The sequence below is a fragment of the Tamandua tetradactyla genome, chromosome 2 (assembly GCF_023851605.1).
Source record: "Tamandua tetradactyla isolate mTamTet1 chromosome 2, mTamTet1.pri, whole genome shotgun sequence".
NCBI classification, from domain to species: Eukaryota; Metazoa; Chordata; class Mammalia; order Pilosa; family Myrmecophagidae; genus Tamandua; species Tamandua tetradactyla.
The window spans coordinates 99640399-99658723 of NC_135328.1; the positions used below are offsets into that span (position 1 = coordinate 99640399).

Here is an 18325-nt window from a genome sequence, read left to right on the forward strand (position 1 = left end):
CTTTCTCAGATCATGAAGGAATGAAGCTGGAAATCAATCATAGGAAGAGTGCCAGAAAATTCACAAATATGTAGAAGCACAACAACACATTCTTAAAACAATCAGTGGGTCAAGGAAGAAATTACAAGAGAAATCAGTAAATATCTCAAGGCAAATGAAAATGAAAACACAACATATCAAAACTTATGGGATTCAACAAAGGCAGTGTTAGGAGGGAAATTTATTGCCCTAAATGCCTATATCAAAAAAGAAGAGCAAAAATCAAGGAATAAACTGTCCACTTGGAAGAACTAGAGAAAGAACAGCAAACTAACCCTAAAGCAAGCAAAAGGAAAGAAATAATGAAGATTAGAGCAGAAATAAATGAAACTGAGAACATGAAAACAATCAAGAAAATCAACAAAACTAGAGCTTATTTCTACGAGAAAATCAATAAGATTGATGGACCCTTAGTGAGGCTAACAAAAAGAAGAAGAGAGAGGATGCAAATAAATAAAATCAGAAATGGAAGAAGAGACATAACCATTGACCCTGCAGAAATAGGGGAAGTAATGAGAGGATACTATGAACAACTTTATGCTAATAAACTCGACAGTGTAGATGAAATGGACAACTTCCTAGAAAGGCATGAACAACCCACATTTACTTGAGAAGAAATAGATGACCTCAACAAACCAACCACAAGTAAACAAATTGAATCAGTCATTAAGAAGCTCCCCAAAAAGAAAACTCCAGGACCAGATGGCTTCACATGTGAATTCTACCAAACATTCCAGAAAGAATTAGTACCAATTCTGCTCAAACTCTTCCAAAAAATTGAAGAGGGAAAGCTACCTAACTCATTCTATGAAGCGAACATCACCCTCATACCAATGCCAGACAGAGATATTACAAAAAAAGAAAACTACAGACCAATCTCTCTAACGAATACAGATATAAAAATCCTGAACAAAATTCTAGCAAATCTAATCCAGAAACACATTAAAAGAATTATATCACAGGTATGCAAGGATGGTTCAACATAAGGATTCAATCAATGTAATACACCATATCAACAAATCAAAGCAGAAAAACCACATGATCATATCATTTGATGCAGAAAAGGCATTTGACAAAATTCAACATCCATTCCTGTTGAAAACACTTCAAAGGATAGGAACAGAAGGGAACTTCCTCGAAATGATAAAGGGAATATATGAAAAACCCACAGTTAACATGATCCTCAATGGGGAAAAACTGAAAACTTTCCCCCTAAGATCAGGAACAAGACAAGATGTCCACTATCACCACTGTTATTCAGCATTGTGTTGGAGGTTCTAGCCAGAGCAATTAGACAAGAAAAAGAAAGACAAGGCATCAAAATTGGAAAGGAAGAAGTAAAACTCACTGTTTGCAGATGATGATACTATAAATTGAAAACCCTGAAAAATACACAGCAAAACTACTAGAGCTAATAAATGAGTACAGCAAAGTGGCAGGTTACAAGATCAACACTCAAAAATCTGTAGTGTTTCTATACACTAGTAATGAGCAATCTTAGGGGGAAATCAAGAAAAGAATTCCATTTACAACTGCAACCAAAAGAAGAAAATATTTAGGAATAAATTTAACTAAAGAGACAAAAGACCTATACAAAGGAAACTACAAGAAATTGTCAAAAGAAATCACAAAAGGCCTAAATAAATGGAAGGGTGTTCATGGATTGGAAGACTAAAATAGTTAAGATGTCAATTCTACCTAAACTGATTTACAGATTCAATGCAATACCAATTAAAATCCCCAAAACTTACTTTTCAGAAATAGAAAAACCAATAACCAAATTTATCTGGAAGGGCAGGGTGCCCCGAATTGCTAAAAGTATCCTGAAAAAAAAAAAAAAGTTGGCGGTCTCACGCTACCTGACTTTAAGGCATATTATGAAGCTACAGTGGTCAAAACAGCATGGTACTGGCATAAAAATAGATATACTGACCAATGGAATAGATTAGAGTGTTCAGATATAGACCCTCTCATCTATGGACAACTGATCTTTGATAAGGCAGTCAAGCCAACTCACCTGGGACAGAACAGTTACTTCATAAATGGTGCCTAGAGAACTGGATATCCATATGCAAAGAATGAAACAGGACCCATATCGCACACCCTTTACAAAAGTTAACTCGAAATGGATCAAAGACCTAAACATTAGATCTAAAACCATAAAACTGTTAGAAGTAAATGCAGGAAAATATCTTATAAATCTATTTTTTTTAGAAGACAAAACAACACCCCTTTTATTTTTAAAACTCTGGTGTTTCCATATGACATGCCATTTAAAAAAAATAAATGTAAACCAACGTGCCTGTGGGTTAGTCACACCGTATAGACTTCATCTTAGTGTTTAAAGATCCCTAGATATCTCAGAGTATTTTCAAATGTTATCCCTTAGATAGAAAAGTTTGTTGCAATTTTCCTAGCACATATTTGACAGTAAAATAAAGGGGGTTACATTGGTGCTCTGGTATAAAAATTCTTAACAAATGGAGAAAGGCTATTTTCCTGAGAGAAGATTTGTTCTTAAAATATTTTTCTTTAACTGGAGATAGAGAAGCGGGGTGTAGTTGTAAAAGAAGCATAAGAATGTCTAAGTTAACATTTTTCTTTTAAATTATTTAAGTACCATTAAGTTAAAATGTTTACATTCATTATAAAAAATGTTAAATCTTATGCAAATGATTGAACACTGCTGCAATGCAAATTGCACTTTTTAAAAAAAATTATTGTATACATGGAAGAAAAATATCTTGTTTGCTACCCTGTTTACAAATTCCTACTGACTTCAGATCACCCACACAAGATGAACTTTGAGAAATTTCAGTCAAAGTGTTTGTTAGTTCTATCGCAGTCTTGCAACTGAGTAAATTTTTGACAAGCGACCTCATGAGCTGACAGCCTCCAGACACGGGGGCCAAATGGCCTCGGATGATCTTCTCCATGAAAACATTAGATAGCTTTTTTTTTTTATACATGGGCAGGCATCGGAAATTGAACCCGGGTCCTCTGGCATTCCAGGCAAGCGTTCTTGCCTGCTGAGCCACCGTGGCCCGCCCTCTTATAAATCTTATACTTGGAGGTGGTTTTCTAGACCTTACACCCAAAGCAAGAGCATTGAAGAAATAAATAAATAAATGGGAACTTCTCAAAATTAAACACTTTTGCACATCAAAGAACTTCGTCAAGAAGGTAAAAAGACAGTCTACACAATGGGAGACAATATTTGGAAACGACGTATCAGATAAAGGTCCAGTAACCAGAGTTTACAGAGATTGTTCAACTCAACAACAAAAAGACAGACAACCCAATTACAAAATGGTCAAAAGACTTGAACAGACACTTCTCAGAAGAGGAAATACAAATGGCCAAAAAGCACATGAAGAGATGCACAACTTCCCTGGGCATTAGAGAAATGCAAATCAAAACTACAAAAGCACAATAAGATATCATCTCACACTCAACAGAATGGCCATTATCAATAAAACAGAAAATGACAAGTGCTGGAGAGGATGTGAAGAAACAGGCACACTTATCCACTGTTGGTGGGAATGTCAAATGGTACAACCGCTGTAGAAGGCAGTTTGGCGGCTCCTCAAAAAGCTAAATACAGAATTGAATTGCCATACGACCCGGCAATACGATTGCTAGGTATCTACTCAGAGGACATAAAGGTAAGGACACAAACGGACATTTGCATACCAATGTTTATAGCAGCATTATTTACAATTGCAAAGAGATGGAAACAGCCAAAATGTCCATGAACAGACGAGTGGCTAAACAAACTGTGGTATATACATACAATGGAATATTATGCAGCTGTAAGACAGAATAAAGTTATGAAGTATGTAACAACATGAATGGACCTTAAGGAAATTATGCTGAGTGAGATTAGCCAGAAACAAAACGACAAATGCTGTATGGTCTCACTGATATGAACTGACATTTGTGAATAAACCTGGAAAATTTCATTGGTAACAGAGACCATCAGGAGACAGAAATAGGGTAAGTTACTGGGTAACTGGAGCGGAAGGGATACAGATTGTGAAACAGGACTGAATATAAAAACTCAGAAATGGACAGCACAATACTACCTAACTGTAATAGAAATAGGTTAAAACACTGAATGAAGCTGAATGTGAGAATGATAGAGGGAGGAGGGCTGGGGGCACAAATGAAATCAGAAAGAAAGATAGACGATATAGACTGAGATGGTATAATCTAGGAATGCCTAGAGTGTATAATGATAGTGACTAAATGTACACATTTAAAAAATGCTTTTGCATGAGAAATGTCATTACTGCAGCGTGCTGAAAATAGATGGTAATTAATACTTTAAAATTTCAACTGATGTGTGAGACTAAAGCAAAAAATGTTTATTTGGTACAAAATTTATATTTTGATTAGTGTATTCCCTAATATAACTTATGCTGACAGCTTAACTGAACACCATAAGTACATGGAACCTTGAGTAGGACAAGAGATTTTGTTAGTTTGTCCAGAGTGATGCCCCAGAGGAGGGGCCAAGATGGCAGCTTAGCAATGTGTGCATTTTAGTTCGTCCTCCAGAACAACTACTAAACAACCAGAAACAGTACAGAACAGCTCCCGGAGTCACAAAAGTGACCGAATACACAGCATACCCCAGTCTGGACCAGCTGGATCGGCTGCGAGTCTCCGGAACTGTGAGTTCCCCAAGCTGCGGCAGCCGGCGCCCCTCCCCCATAGACGGCTTCCCAGAAGGAAACGAAAGACACTCTAACAATAGCAGGGACTGAGTCCAACCAAACACCAATTGTGGCATTAATAAACAAATTCTGACTACTAAAAATAGGCCCCCAGCTCAGGCGAAACTGGTCAAGGCGGAGGTCGCTTATTGGGCTAACTGAAAAAGAGGGAAGGGGACGAAACGGAAGTTTTTGTGGCTGCTTCTACAGAAGCTTGGCTGCCTCTGGATTCAGCGCTGGGATTAGTCGGGCTGCAACTGCCCCAGGCATAGGCAGAAACAGACTGGTTTCAGGGCTGTCTCCCGCCTGTTCCCCAGGGGAGGGGTGAAGCCCAACTTAGGTGGAATTCCTCTCTCAAGGAATTCACACCCCAGGGCTTGGCAGTTTGAAGCCATTAAAACCAGCCTACAACCTCTCCTCTGTCTGCACCACGCCCCCAGCAGGGAGAGCCTTCCAAAGTTAAAGGAGCCACAACATCTTTTGCTGGTGGGACCCGCAGGCAGGCAAGCGCCACATACTGGGCAGGATAAGAAAAACAGAGCCCAGAGATTTCCCAGGAAAGTCTTTCAACCTGCTGGGTCTGACCCTCAGGGAAAATTGATGCAGGTGACTCCTTCCCCCTGATAGGAGGTCAGTTTAGTCCGGGAAACCCAGCTGGAGTCTGTAATACCTATGTAGACCCTCCTAAGGGTGGGGAGGGAAAAGGTACCTTACAAGCAGGACAAGAAACAAGAAAACAAGAACTGAAAAATTACCCTCTGTTAAACAAAACTTAAGCTAGAGGCCCAGAGAAAGCTGAACTGAAGGTCAAAGAACAGATAGACAACAAACTCATCTAGCAAGAATAACCTAGGTAAGATAAGTGAAAGCAATCTCCAGAATAAACTAATTAAGGTAATTAAATGTCTAGACACCAGCAAAAAATAACAAATCACACCAGGAAAACTGAAGATATGGCCCAGTCAAAGGAACAAACCAATAGTTCAAATAAGATACAGGAGCTGAAACAATTAATTCAGGATATACGAACAGAAATGGAAAATCTCATCAAAAACCAAATCAATGAATTGATGGGCGGGCCGCGGTGGCTCAGCGGGCAGGAGTGCTTGCCTGCCATGCCGGAGGACCCCGGTTCGATTCCCGGCCCCAGCCCATGTAAAAAACAAACAAACAAACAAAATATAATAAAAACAAGAAAATGTTTAAAAAAAAAAAACAAAAAAAAAAAAAACCAAATCAATGAATTGAGGGAGGACTTGAAGAAGGCAAGGAATGAACAAAAAGAAGAAATGGAAAGTCTGAAAAAACAAATCACAGAACTTATGGAAATGAAAGATACAGTAGAAGAGATGAAAAAAACAATGGAAACCTGCAATGGCAGATTTCAAGACACAGAGGTTAGGATTAGTGCACTGGAGGATGGAACATCTGAAATCCAAAAAGAAACAGAAACTATAGGGAAAAGAATGGAAAAATATGAGCAGTGACTCAGGGAACTGAATGGTAAAATGAAGCGCACAAATATACGTGTTGTGGGTGTCCTGGAAGGAGAAGAGAAGGGAAAAGGAGGAGAAAAACTAATGGAAGAAATTATCACTGAAAATCTCCCAACTCTTATGAAAGACCTAAAATTACAGATCCAAGAAGTGCAGCGCACCCCAAAAAGAATAGATCCAAATAGACGTTCTCCAAGACACTACTTACTAGTGAGAATGTCAGAGGTCAAAGAGAAAGAGAGGATCTTGAAAGCAGCAAGAAAAAAGCAATCCATCACATACAAGGGAAACCCAATAAGATTATGTGTAGATTTCTCAGCAGAAACCATGGAGGCAAGAAGACAGTGGGATGATATATTTAAATGAGTAAAAGAGAAAAACTGCCAACCAAGAATTCTACACCCAGCAAAATTGTCCTTCAAAAATGAGGGAGAAATTAAAACATTTTCAGACAAAAAGTCACTGAGAGAATTCGTGACCAAGAGACCAGCTCTGCAAGAAATACTAAAGGGAGCACTAGAGACTGATACGAAAAGACAGAAGAGAGAGGTATGGAGAAGAATGCAGAAAGAAGGAAAATTAGATATGACATATAAAATACAAAAGGCAAAATGGTAGAGGAAAGTACTACCCAAACAGTAATAACACTAAATGTTAATGGATTGAACTCCCCAATCAAAAGACATAGACTGGCAGAATGGATTAAAAAACAGGATCCTTCTATATGCTGTCTACAGGTAACACATCTTAGACCCAAAGATAAACATAGGTTGAAAGTGAAAGGCTGGGAAAAGATATTTCATGCAAATAACAACCAGAAAAGAGCAGGAGTAGCTATACTAATATCCAACAAATTACACTTCAAATGTAAAACAGTTAAAAGAGACAAAGAAGTATACTATCTACTGATAAAAGGAACAATTCAACAAGACATAACATTCATAAATATTTACGCACCGAATCAGAATGCCCCAAAATACCTGAGGAATACACTGCAATCACTGAAAAGGGAAACAGACACATCTACCATAATAGTTGGAGACTTCAATTCGCCACTCTCATCAACGGACAGAACATCTAGACAGAGGATCAATAAAGAAACAGAGAATTTGAATATTACAATAAATGAGCTAGACTTAACAGAGATTTATAGGACATTACACCCAACAACAGCAGGATACACCTTTTTCTCAAGTGCTCATGGATCATTCTCAAAGATAGACCATATGCTGGGTCACAAAACAAGTCTCAACAAATTTAAAAAGATTGAAATCATACACAACACTTTCTCGGATCATAAAGGAATGAAGTTGGAAATCAATAATAGGCAGAGTGTCAGAAAATTCACAAATACGTGGAGGCTCAACAACACACTCTTAAACAACGAGTGGGTCAAGGAAGAAATTACAAGAGAAATTAGTAAATATCTCGAGGCGAACGAAAATGAAAACACAACATATCAAAACCTATGGGACGCAGCAAAGGCAGTGCTAAGAGGGAAATTTGTTACCCTAAATGCCTATATCAGAAAAGAAGAAAAGGCAAAAATGCAGGAATTAACTGTCCACTTGGAAGAACTGGAGAAAGAACAGCAAACTAACCCCAAAGCAAGCAAAAGGAAAGAAATAACAAAGATTAGAGCAGAGATAAATGAAATTGAAAACATGAAAACAATAGAGAAAATCAATAAGACCAGAAGTTGGTTCTATGAGAAAATCAATAAGATTGATGGGCACTTAGCAAGATTGACAAAAAGAAGAAGAGAGAGGATGCAAATAAATAAAATCAGAAATGGAAGAGGAGACATAACCACTGACCTCACAGAAATAAAGGAGGTAATAACAGGATACTATGAACAACTTTACGCTAATAAATACAACAATGTAGATGAAATGGACAAGTTCCTAGAAAGGCATGAACAACCAACTTTGAATCAAGAAGAAATAGATGACTTCAAAAAATCAATCACAAGTAAAGAAATTGAATCAGTCATTCAAAAGCTTCCAAAAAAGAAAAGTCCAGGACCAGACGGCTTCACATGTGAATTCTACCAAACATTCAAGAAAGAATTAGTATGCTCTGCTCGAACTCTTCAAAAAAATTGAAGTGGAGGGAAAACTACCTAATTCATTCTATGAAGCCAACATCACCCTCATACCAAAACCAGGCAAAGATATTACAAAAAAAGAAAACTACAGACCAATCTCTCTAATGAATATAGATGCAAAAATCCTCAACAAAATTCTAGTAAATCGAATCCAGCAACAGATTAAAAGAATTATACATCATGACCAAGTAGGATTCATCCCACGTATGCAAGGATGGTTCAACATAGGAAAATCAATTAATGTAATACACCATATCAACAAATCAAAGCAGAAAAATCACATGATCATCTCAATTGATGCAGAGAAGGCATTTGACAAGATTCAACATCCTTTCCTGTTGAAAACACTTCAAAGGATAGGAATACAAGGGAACTTCCTTAAAATGATAGAGGGAATATATGAAAAACCCACAGCTAATATCATCCTCAATGGGGAAAAATTGAAAACTTTTCCCCCTAAGATCAGGAACAAGACAAGGATGTCCACTATCACCACTATTATTCAACATTGTGCTGGAGGTTCTAGCCAGAGCAATTAGATAAGAAAAAGAAATACAAGGCATCAAAATTGGAAAGGAAGAAGTAAAACTATCACTGTTTGCAGATGATATGATACTATACGTCAAAAACCCGGAAAAATCCACAACAAAACTACTAGAGCTAATAAATGAGTACAGCAAAGTAGCAGGTTACAAGATCAACATTCAAAAATCTGTAGTGTTTCTATACACTAGCAATGAACAAGCTGAGGGGGAAATCAAGAAACGAATCCCATTTACAATCGCAACTAAAAGAATAAAATACCTAGGAATAAATTTAACTAAAGAGACAAAAAACCTATATAAAGAAAACTACAAAAAACTGTTAAAAGAAATCACAGAAGACCTAAATAGATGGAAGGGCATACCGTGTTCATGGATTGGAAGACTAAATATAGTTAAGATGTCAATCCTACCTAAATTGATTTACAGACTCAATGCAATACCAATCAAAATCCCAACAACTTATTTTTCAGAAATAGAAAAACCAATAAGCAAATTTATCTGGAAGGGCAGGGTGCCCCAAATTGCTAAAAATATCTTGAGGAAAAAAAAACGAAGTTGGAGGTCTCACGCTGCCAGACTTTAAGGCATATTATGAAGCCAGAGTGGTCAAAACAGCATGGTATTGGCATAAAAATAGATATATCGACCAATGGAATCGAATAGAGTGCTCAGATATAGACCCTCTCATCTATGGACATTTGATCTTTGATAAGGCAGTCAAGCCAACTCACCTGGGACAGAACAGTCTCTTCAATAAATGGTGCCTAGAGAACTGGATATCCATATGCAAAAGAATGAAAGAGGACCCGTATCTCACACCCTATACAAAAGTTAACTCAAAATGGATCAAAGATCTAAACATTAGGTCTAAGACCATAAAACAGTTAGAGGAAAATGTAGGGAGATATCTTATGAATCTTACAATTGGAGGCGGTTTTATGGACCTTAAACCTAAAGGAAGAGCACTGAAGAAAGAAATAAAATGGGAGCTCCTCAAAATTAAACACTTTTGTGCATCAAAGAACTTCATCAAGAAAGTAGAAAGACAGCCTACACAATGGGAGACAATATTTGGAGACGACATATCAGATAAAGGTCTAGTATCCAGAATTTATAAAGAGGTTGTTCAACTCAACAATGAAAAGACAGCCAACCCAATTACAAAATGGGAAAAAGACTTGAACAGACACCTCTCAGAAGAGGAAATACAAATGGCCAAAAGTCACATGAAGAGATGCTCAATGTCCCTGGCCATTAGAGAAATGCAAATCAAAACCACAATGAGATATCATCTCACACCCACCAGAATGGCCATTATCAACAAAACAAAAAATGACAAGTGCTGGAGAGGATGTGGAGAAAGAGGCACACTTATCCACTGTTGGTGGGAATGTCAAATGGTGCAACCACTGTGGAAGGCAGCTTGGCGGTTCCTCAAAAAACTGAATATAGAATTGCCATACGACCCAGCAATACCATTGCTAGGGATCTAGTCAGAGAAGTTAAGGGCAAAGACACAAACGGACATTTGCACACCAATGTTTATAGTAGCATTATTTACAATTGGAAAGACATGGAAACAGCCAAAATGTCCATCAATAGACGAGTGGCTAAACAAACTGTGGTATATACATACGATGGAATATTATGCAGCTTTAAGACAGGATAAACTTATGAAGCATGTAATAACATGGATGGACCTAGAGAACATTATGCTGAGTGAGTCTAGCCAAAAACTAAAGGACAAATACTGTATGGTCCCACTGATGTGAACCGACATTCGAGAATAAACTTGGAATATGTCATTGGTAACAGAGACCATCAGGAGATAGAAATAGGGTAAGATAATGGGTAATTGGAGCTGAAGGGATACAGACTGTGCAACAGGACTAGATACAAAAACTCAAAAATGGACAGCACAATACTCTCTAATTGTAAAGTAATCATGTTAAAACACTGAATGAAGCTGCATCTGAGCTATACTTTTTTCTTCTTTTTGTTTGTTTGTTTTGTTTTTTTATATTATATATTTTTTGTATTTTTTATTTTTATTTTTTCTCTATATTATCATTTTATTTCTTTTTCTGTTGTCTTGCTATTTCTTTTTCTAAATCGATGCAAATGTACTAAGATGTGATGATCATACATCTATGCGATGATATTAAGAATTACTGATTGCATATGTAGAATGGAATGATTTCTAAATGTTGTTAGTTAATTTTTTTTAATTAATAAAAAAAAAGTTTCTCAGCTATTCATGAAACTTTATTATGAATTTTAGAATCAACTTTTGAAGTTGAAAAGCAATCCTGAGTGGCATTTTTACTGAAATTTAACTAATTCATAAACTATTTTGCTAAGAACTGGTAATTTCAAAATAGGTATTGTCTTTCTACCCAGGAACGTGATCAGTTGGTGTGTCTCTGTGTTGTGTTCAACAGAACATTTTCAGTACTGAGTGATTATTTTATATACACAGGTTAGACATAGACAGCATTTCTAGATGAAATGTGTCTCCTTTATGAGAGAGTGAGTTCCTCATTAGCAAGAAGTGTTTCACTTTTCTTTTTGTATCCTAACTGAAAGCATCATGCTTGGCACATAGTAAATGTTTTATAAATGGCTGGTGAAGAGATAGAGAAATATAAACAGATAATTCATCAGTTTACATAGGAGATACTTCTTAATATATCCCCAAAGATTGGCCAACCAAACTAAATCTCTGTGCAGAGTTGCATTATGTCAAGAACTTCTGCCCTCAAAATTACTTTAAATACTTAAGGTTTATTTTGTGACAAGTGCTTACACAGATGGCTGAATACACCTGAGCTATACCTCTGATGAAATAGGATGCCACTGGGTTGCCTGGAATTGACAATTTCTGTGTGACTTATTATATAATATCAGTTACTATCTGAGTACTGAGGATGCAGCAGTGAACAAAACAGACAAAATATGTGTTAGGTAATGACTGCTACTAAGAAAGAAAATAAAATAGGGAAGGGGGATATTAGTGTATTTGTGGGTGAGAGAAAAGTGGATGGGTCATGATAACACAGTCCTTCCGAGCCATGCTAAATGAAGAACTGCAGAAATCTGCTTCAGTCCTGATGGATACAGTTCTCTCTCAAGCCACAAAGAATGTCTGCAAGAATCTTAGACCAGTAAAGGTAAATGCCCATATCTAAATGAGAAGCCTATATAAAACAAGGAAAAAAAAAAACAACAAAAAACAACCAAACACACCAAAACCCTAGGAATATGATTTTCAGAACAGCCCACCAACTCTGCCTGCTGAGTCACCACGACCTGCCCCGTTTTGTTTTTTAAGTCTGATAAATGCTGTCACTTTGCCCTTTAGTAAGATTATACCAGTGTCTACATGCTCACATTCATACCCTTCCTAATGTGGAACAGTTGCACTTTAAAAAAAATTTTTCAATTTTCTGTTCATTTAAAAAATGCCAGTTTACTTTATCTATTTTTAATCTACTGACAACTGGTACTTTTGTAATTATGTCCTCTAACAGACAAAGCATAGTAGGGCTCTTCTAGCTGGGCCAATGGCTTATAACAATAGAATGGGAATTTTGTAAATCCAGCACTCTTCACTAAAAACAAGAGGAAGATTTTATGCTCATGCTAGCAGTAGTGATAATAGGAAGCGACAATAGGAATGCCAAGTAGTCATCCCCACATCCCTACCTCAACCCCTCAAAAGCAGGGCACAGAAGCTGGCATGTAAGCCCAGGAGTGGAATCAGCACATCACTAATGAGCTGTCCTCTTTAACATCCAACGATGTCAAGTCACCACTAACTTCACCTTGGCCCCTCATTCTTGATTTTATGGGAATGCCATTTGAAATGGTCCACGTGATAGGAAGAAAGTTTCAAAGACCACTAACCACACCTGGCTTCTGCCTTCCTCTTTATCCTCAACTGCTCCCCATGCCCCTCCTCCTTCCCCTCCTCCCACTACCAAGATGTGGAATGGGGTTGACCGGTTCTAAAGTACTCCCTACTGCTCACAACATACCACTCACTGTACTCATTCTTCCAGACTCAGTCTATGCATTGGTGCCTCCCACTGGCAGCTGTTTCCAGTTAGTTATCCAGGTGTAGAACCATTTCTTTGGTTTGGAAGCACATACCACCTTGTGCTTCCCTTGATTTCTGCAAGTATCACATGCTTTGTAATTCTTGGTGTTTGCTTCCTCAACTAGATTTTCAATTTGTTGAGACCAAGCTCTTCATCTTTACTGCCACACCTGCTGTATAGGACAGTGCCTGGTAATGGAGTCCAGTACTTCATAACTAGTAGGGCCAGCAACTGGACTCAGGCTGATGTGATTCTAAAGCTTTGCTCATTTCACTCCACTAGGCAGTCTCCCCTTCTCAAACTCAAGGCCATATAAACTGGATGGAAAAGGCTCTTCTTCCGGAAGTGGTGGCTTAATCTCCCTGTAACATAAAAACTCTATTTGTCCTGAAGGACTCTCTGGCAAAGAAACAGGTAGAGACAACTTGGGAAGGGAGATATAGGGAAGAGAGTGGTGAAAAAAACTAAGAGAATGATGCCCCATTAATCTGAAACCACTACTTGGGACATTTTGATCTCTAACTTGACCTCTTTTAAATATCCTAAGCTTGGGAATCTTCTTAGAAGACCTAGACTCTTATGAGACTGTAGCTCCGTAAGTAGAGAAGAAAAAAATAGAGAAAGCTGTACCATTTAAGAAGGAACACAATTATACCTGGTTCTCATTCTGATGAATAGTGAGTGTTTAGCTCTGGCTAAGTCTAAGCCATTAAAATTCTCTGAAAACCTCCATTTTCTCATTTCTACACTGAATGGATCAGGCTATGACAGTTTCCAACCTGGCTCTGCATTCAAATAACCTAATGAAACTGTGAAAAAATATTGATCTCTAGGTCATACCCTCATTCCAACTTAGCAGGTCTATGGTGGCATTTTTGGAATCCCTAGGCTCAGCCTGGGTGAGATCGTCCAGGAAAGGACTAGAAAGAGAGCCAGTCGATTGAGAACACTAAGTCATATAACAAAAGACTCATATTACCAAAGACTACCAAAAAATAATTTCAATTCTATAATTCTTAATAATCTCTTCCCAAGTCATAGCAAAGTAAGTTATGTTCAGTATTCCTTGATTGGTTAAATCTGGCTCTGCCCTGCCTTAAGAATTCCTTGTCAAGAACTGCACTGGCAAGGAATACAAACTTTTCTTTTAACTGCCAGAGTTTCTCTGGAGATCACAATCCTCCCTGGGGTGCTGGCCTATAAGTTTCTCAACTTTCCCTCTTTAAAGCTGTTCTGAGGATACACTACTACCAGAAGATTTAAAAAGGCAAACACGTAATCTGCCCAGGGAGAATGAATAACAACCTTACCTTAATATCTAGTTTGGCCAGGTGTTGTAAAACCCAGATGCGATGGGACCAGGCATTATAGTTGCTTGGATATCTCCCAGCAGCTTCACCACAGACCTCCATCTCTTCTTGTATTAGTCGCTGTGTCCTTTCTGCAGGAATTGTTCCCAAGTTTCCTTTGGTCGCAAAGGAAGGCAAGGAGGTTTCCTGAATTAGTTGTTGTAGCACCCATCGCCTGGTTAGGTAGCAGGTGGTAAAGGGAATGAGGAAAGAACATAAACGAGGGAGGAAAACAACTAGGTTTTTTTGTTCTTAATTTAATTTGCATTCACAGGGAACACAAAATATGGTCTGTCCATAAACCCAGAATTTTGGGGGAACTGGGATGGGAGTTATTGCTTTGTTGTTTTTGTTTTTACAGGCATAATTAAATTTAGCCGCATGGATGTTTAGATGAGAGGGGAGCAAAAAGGACAAAGCTTCCTAAGTTTTAGGAAAACCTTCCTAAAACTTGTCAAAGAGAATGCCATCAGTTTCAAAATAGCAACTCCAAGTTTAGCCACAAAATATATAGGCAACTGGTCTTTCTTTATTTGTGTGTTTGTCTGTTTGTGTGCTGAGGATGGGTGGGGTGGGATATTAATGGCTGGTTAATACTAGAAGAGAAGTCGTGGTTCACGTCTTTAATTGTATGTACATGCCTCACTCCACCCCTACCTCTCGCTATCAGCAGTGTATTTATTTGTCTGCAAGCAAGAAGATACATTATGATAACTTGCATTAAGGAAAATTTCTATACAATTGCAGAGAATCTAGAAGGAAATAAATACAATAAAATTAATTCTGGAGAATCAAGGAGACTTAAAAATGGTATTCATCCAGATTCTACCCTTATTTATTTCAGATTGCATTAGCACACATTTAAATCAAAAGCACTAAAAGGGTGTTTCTAATTACTTAATGTCTTCAGGTTTTACAAATATTTTCTCATAGGAAAGCATTCCTTCCAACCCAAAGGCACAGGAAGTTAAGTAAGAAAAATCATTTTTAAATAATGGAAAATTTTACTTAGCAATAAAAGCTTAGTTTATAACAAATTACACAAGCCAAGAAATGGATAGATAAGTATTTAACAGTTCCTTTTCCTTGCTGCCAGTCCTTCCCAAACCCTAAAACACACACTCATATCCTCTCTGAGATCCACTATCCCAACTTCTAGTAAAGAAGAAAATGTAGTTTGAAAGGTGCTGATTCACAATGCTGACAAAGGCAAGATTACAGAAAAGACATCTTGAATTGGCTTAAGATCCTAAAAATGCCTAGGATTTCAAAAACCTTAAGAGAGGCTTAATAAACAGAACAGACTCCTTCAGATAATTTCCCCACTGACCCTCACCAGCAAACCTGCACCATCCCATTTTAGTTAAATGAGTCAAAGGGATCCAAAGATGAAGAAGTGTCCAGATAACCCAGATTCTGAGAGTCCTTATGTACATCCTATCTGCCTCAGGACTTTAACCTAAAATTCCTCTTTGCTTTTATGGTTTTAACTTTAATTCGGCTCACAGGCCATTCACCTCAACTGCCCCTATCTTTCTCTGTAAGTTAATTTTAATAATCACTATCACCCACCATCACTATCTTTACCAGGAACACAGTTTAACGTATTTTAAAACTCAAGTTGCTCATTATAGTTGAGTCTCTAAATGCAACCTGCTTGTAAATGACTGCTTCAGATAGTTAATAGTTTACTGAGTATTTAATACTCACTAAACGTTCCAGACACTGTGGTAGTGTTTACATGCATCATCTAAATTAAATGCAACCATTTATTCTATGAGTTAAGTGTTATTATTCCCATTTTACAAATGAGGAAACTAAGGTTTGGAGAGGTTGAATAGTCTCCCAAGATCATGCAGGTAGCTACAGACGGCATCTAGATTTACAAGGTAACTTGACTTCAGAATACATGGCTCTGAATCACTGTTCAACCCTTCCTCATATCCTGTGTTCTTCTCTCCAGCCATTCTCTATCCTAAATAAGAACTATATGATTTAAGTGAGACAGACCTGTGAATCCATGTTTCTGGACTCTTTGGAAACTTAGTTAAGGCCAGTTTTCCCAGATGTAAGTCCTTAACTGGATTTAAAGTGCCAGAGAGGATCAGCTCTTTTCTGTGAAAGAAAAAAAAGAACCATTACTTTATCCTTATATCCAATCATTCTGAATGGCTATTATATAAACTCACTGTGAAAAGAATTTCCGAGAATTTAAAAAAAGTAAGCAAACAAATAACCCCCAAACCACTATACTATATAAATAACACTTCTCATAAATATCACACCCAGTAATTAAGAATGTATTTTCAAAATCTTAAAATAACTAGTTAAGCAGAAACAGAAGCTCATAAATCAAGAGCAGAACTTCAGTTAATTCGTTTAGAAAGGCTTAAAGGGGCTTTCTGACCTGTTTCATTTCTAAAATTTATATAAACTGAAATCATCTGTAGGGCAGAACCAATACCAGCCAAGAATTTATCTAGCTTCCTAAATAGCACTTGATACAATTATTACAAAAATACATAGTATAATTGAGATGTAAGAAAAAATCATTCATTGATTCACCACTTTAACAAAATTACTATTTTTGAATTTTCCCTTCTACCTTTTCCCTATATGCATTTATATTTTAATCTGTAATTTTATATCCTACCCTTACAATATCTTAAGAATTTCCCCAGTTCTAAATAATTTTTGCAATGACCATTTAAAATTACCAAACAGTCTTCATTCCATGGCTATGCTATAATTTAATGACCTTTTCCCCTATTGTTAGACATTCAGGTTGCATTCAAATCTTGTCTATTCTAAAAGAATTCTGAAAAAAGAACTGTGTGTTTGGTCATAGAGATGAATTTCCAAAAGAGGCATTTGGATGAAATACTCACATGGCTCTAGATATACTAGATCATTTTGCAGCCACTCCTTTTTTCTTTTCATTCTTAAACTTCTTTATTTTGAAACAATTTCAAAGTTACAGGACATATGCAAAAATAATACAAAACTCATACAAATAACTCCAATATATCTCCTCCCAAATCCAACATATCTAGATACCTAAATCCACTAATTTAAAAAATTCTGGCTCATTTGCCATATATCATTCTATCTCTCTCCATTCATCAATCAATCAATCAATAATTTATTTTCTAAATATGTGAGTTTATACATATATCATGCTCCTTGAAGACTTTTTAATACTTTCAGATAAATTTCCTAAGAACAAGGAGATTATGTACTTATGTAACCACCTTAAATACAGTTATGAAGCTCAAGAAATTTAAGTTGATATAAGCATATGGTCTATATACTATTTTTTCCCTATATCCCAATAATGTCCTTCTGGGCTTTTTTTCCCTCCAAGGCCATTTTTTTTTCTTTTTTTAAAATATTTTTATTGTAAATCTTAAAGGGCTTTTCCTTTTTGAAATATAAGCAACAGAAGTAATATTTTAACAGCAATATGAGGTAGCTTATTGTGCTTTTAAAAACTTTTTTTTTTAAGTTTAAAAATGTTCTAAAAAGTTTCAAGGCAACTGTGAAGAATGTCATGCAAGGGCCCTCCATCTATTTCTTAGGTAAATAAAATTTAGATTTAAATTTAATTTCTCAGATAATTTTTTATAAGCTTTGAAATTACTGATTATATTCCCAATTAATTTTCAATGTATCTATTTTTTTATAATAAATTAAATCATTTGCTAGCATTTTATTAATCTTCATTTAGGAAGCTAGAGAAATTTTTGATATTCTTCCTGTGGTAGGGTTGATTATTCATTTATTTTAGGAAAGTTTTATGCCAACAAAACCAGAGCCCAGCTCTGATACTCACCTAGTTAGATGAATTTTGTTTCTAAATGCCACAACACTTTCTCCTTTCAACTGTGATATACTATTTCCAAATGTTTATTTGATACGGAATATAATTTATTTTTAGATGAATTTATTTTAGATGAAGATACTAAATAGTT

General features: G+C 36.6%; 1 protein-coding gene across 4 annotated transcripts in view; it reads right to left on the reverse strand.

Moving 5' to 3' along the window:
* The window catches only part of PTAR1 (protein prenyltransferase alpha subunit repeat containing 1), a 76220-nt gene that overhangs the window by 8052 nt on the left and 49843 nt on the right, over nt 1–18325 (reverse strand). For all 4 annotated transcript variants that reach the window (XM_077148392.1, XM_077148396.1, XM_077148393.1 and 1 more), the window contains 2 exons: nt 16365–16469; nt 14316–14529 (listed from right to left, as the gene is read on the reverse strand). In XM_077148392.1, coding sequence (XP_077004507.1) covers nt 14316–14529; nt 16365–16469 — 319 coding nt within the window. The remainder of the gene's footprint in view (nt 1–14315; nt 14530–16364; nt 16470–18325) is intronic.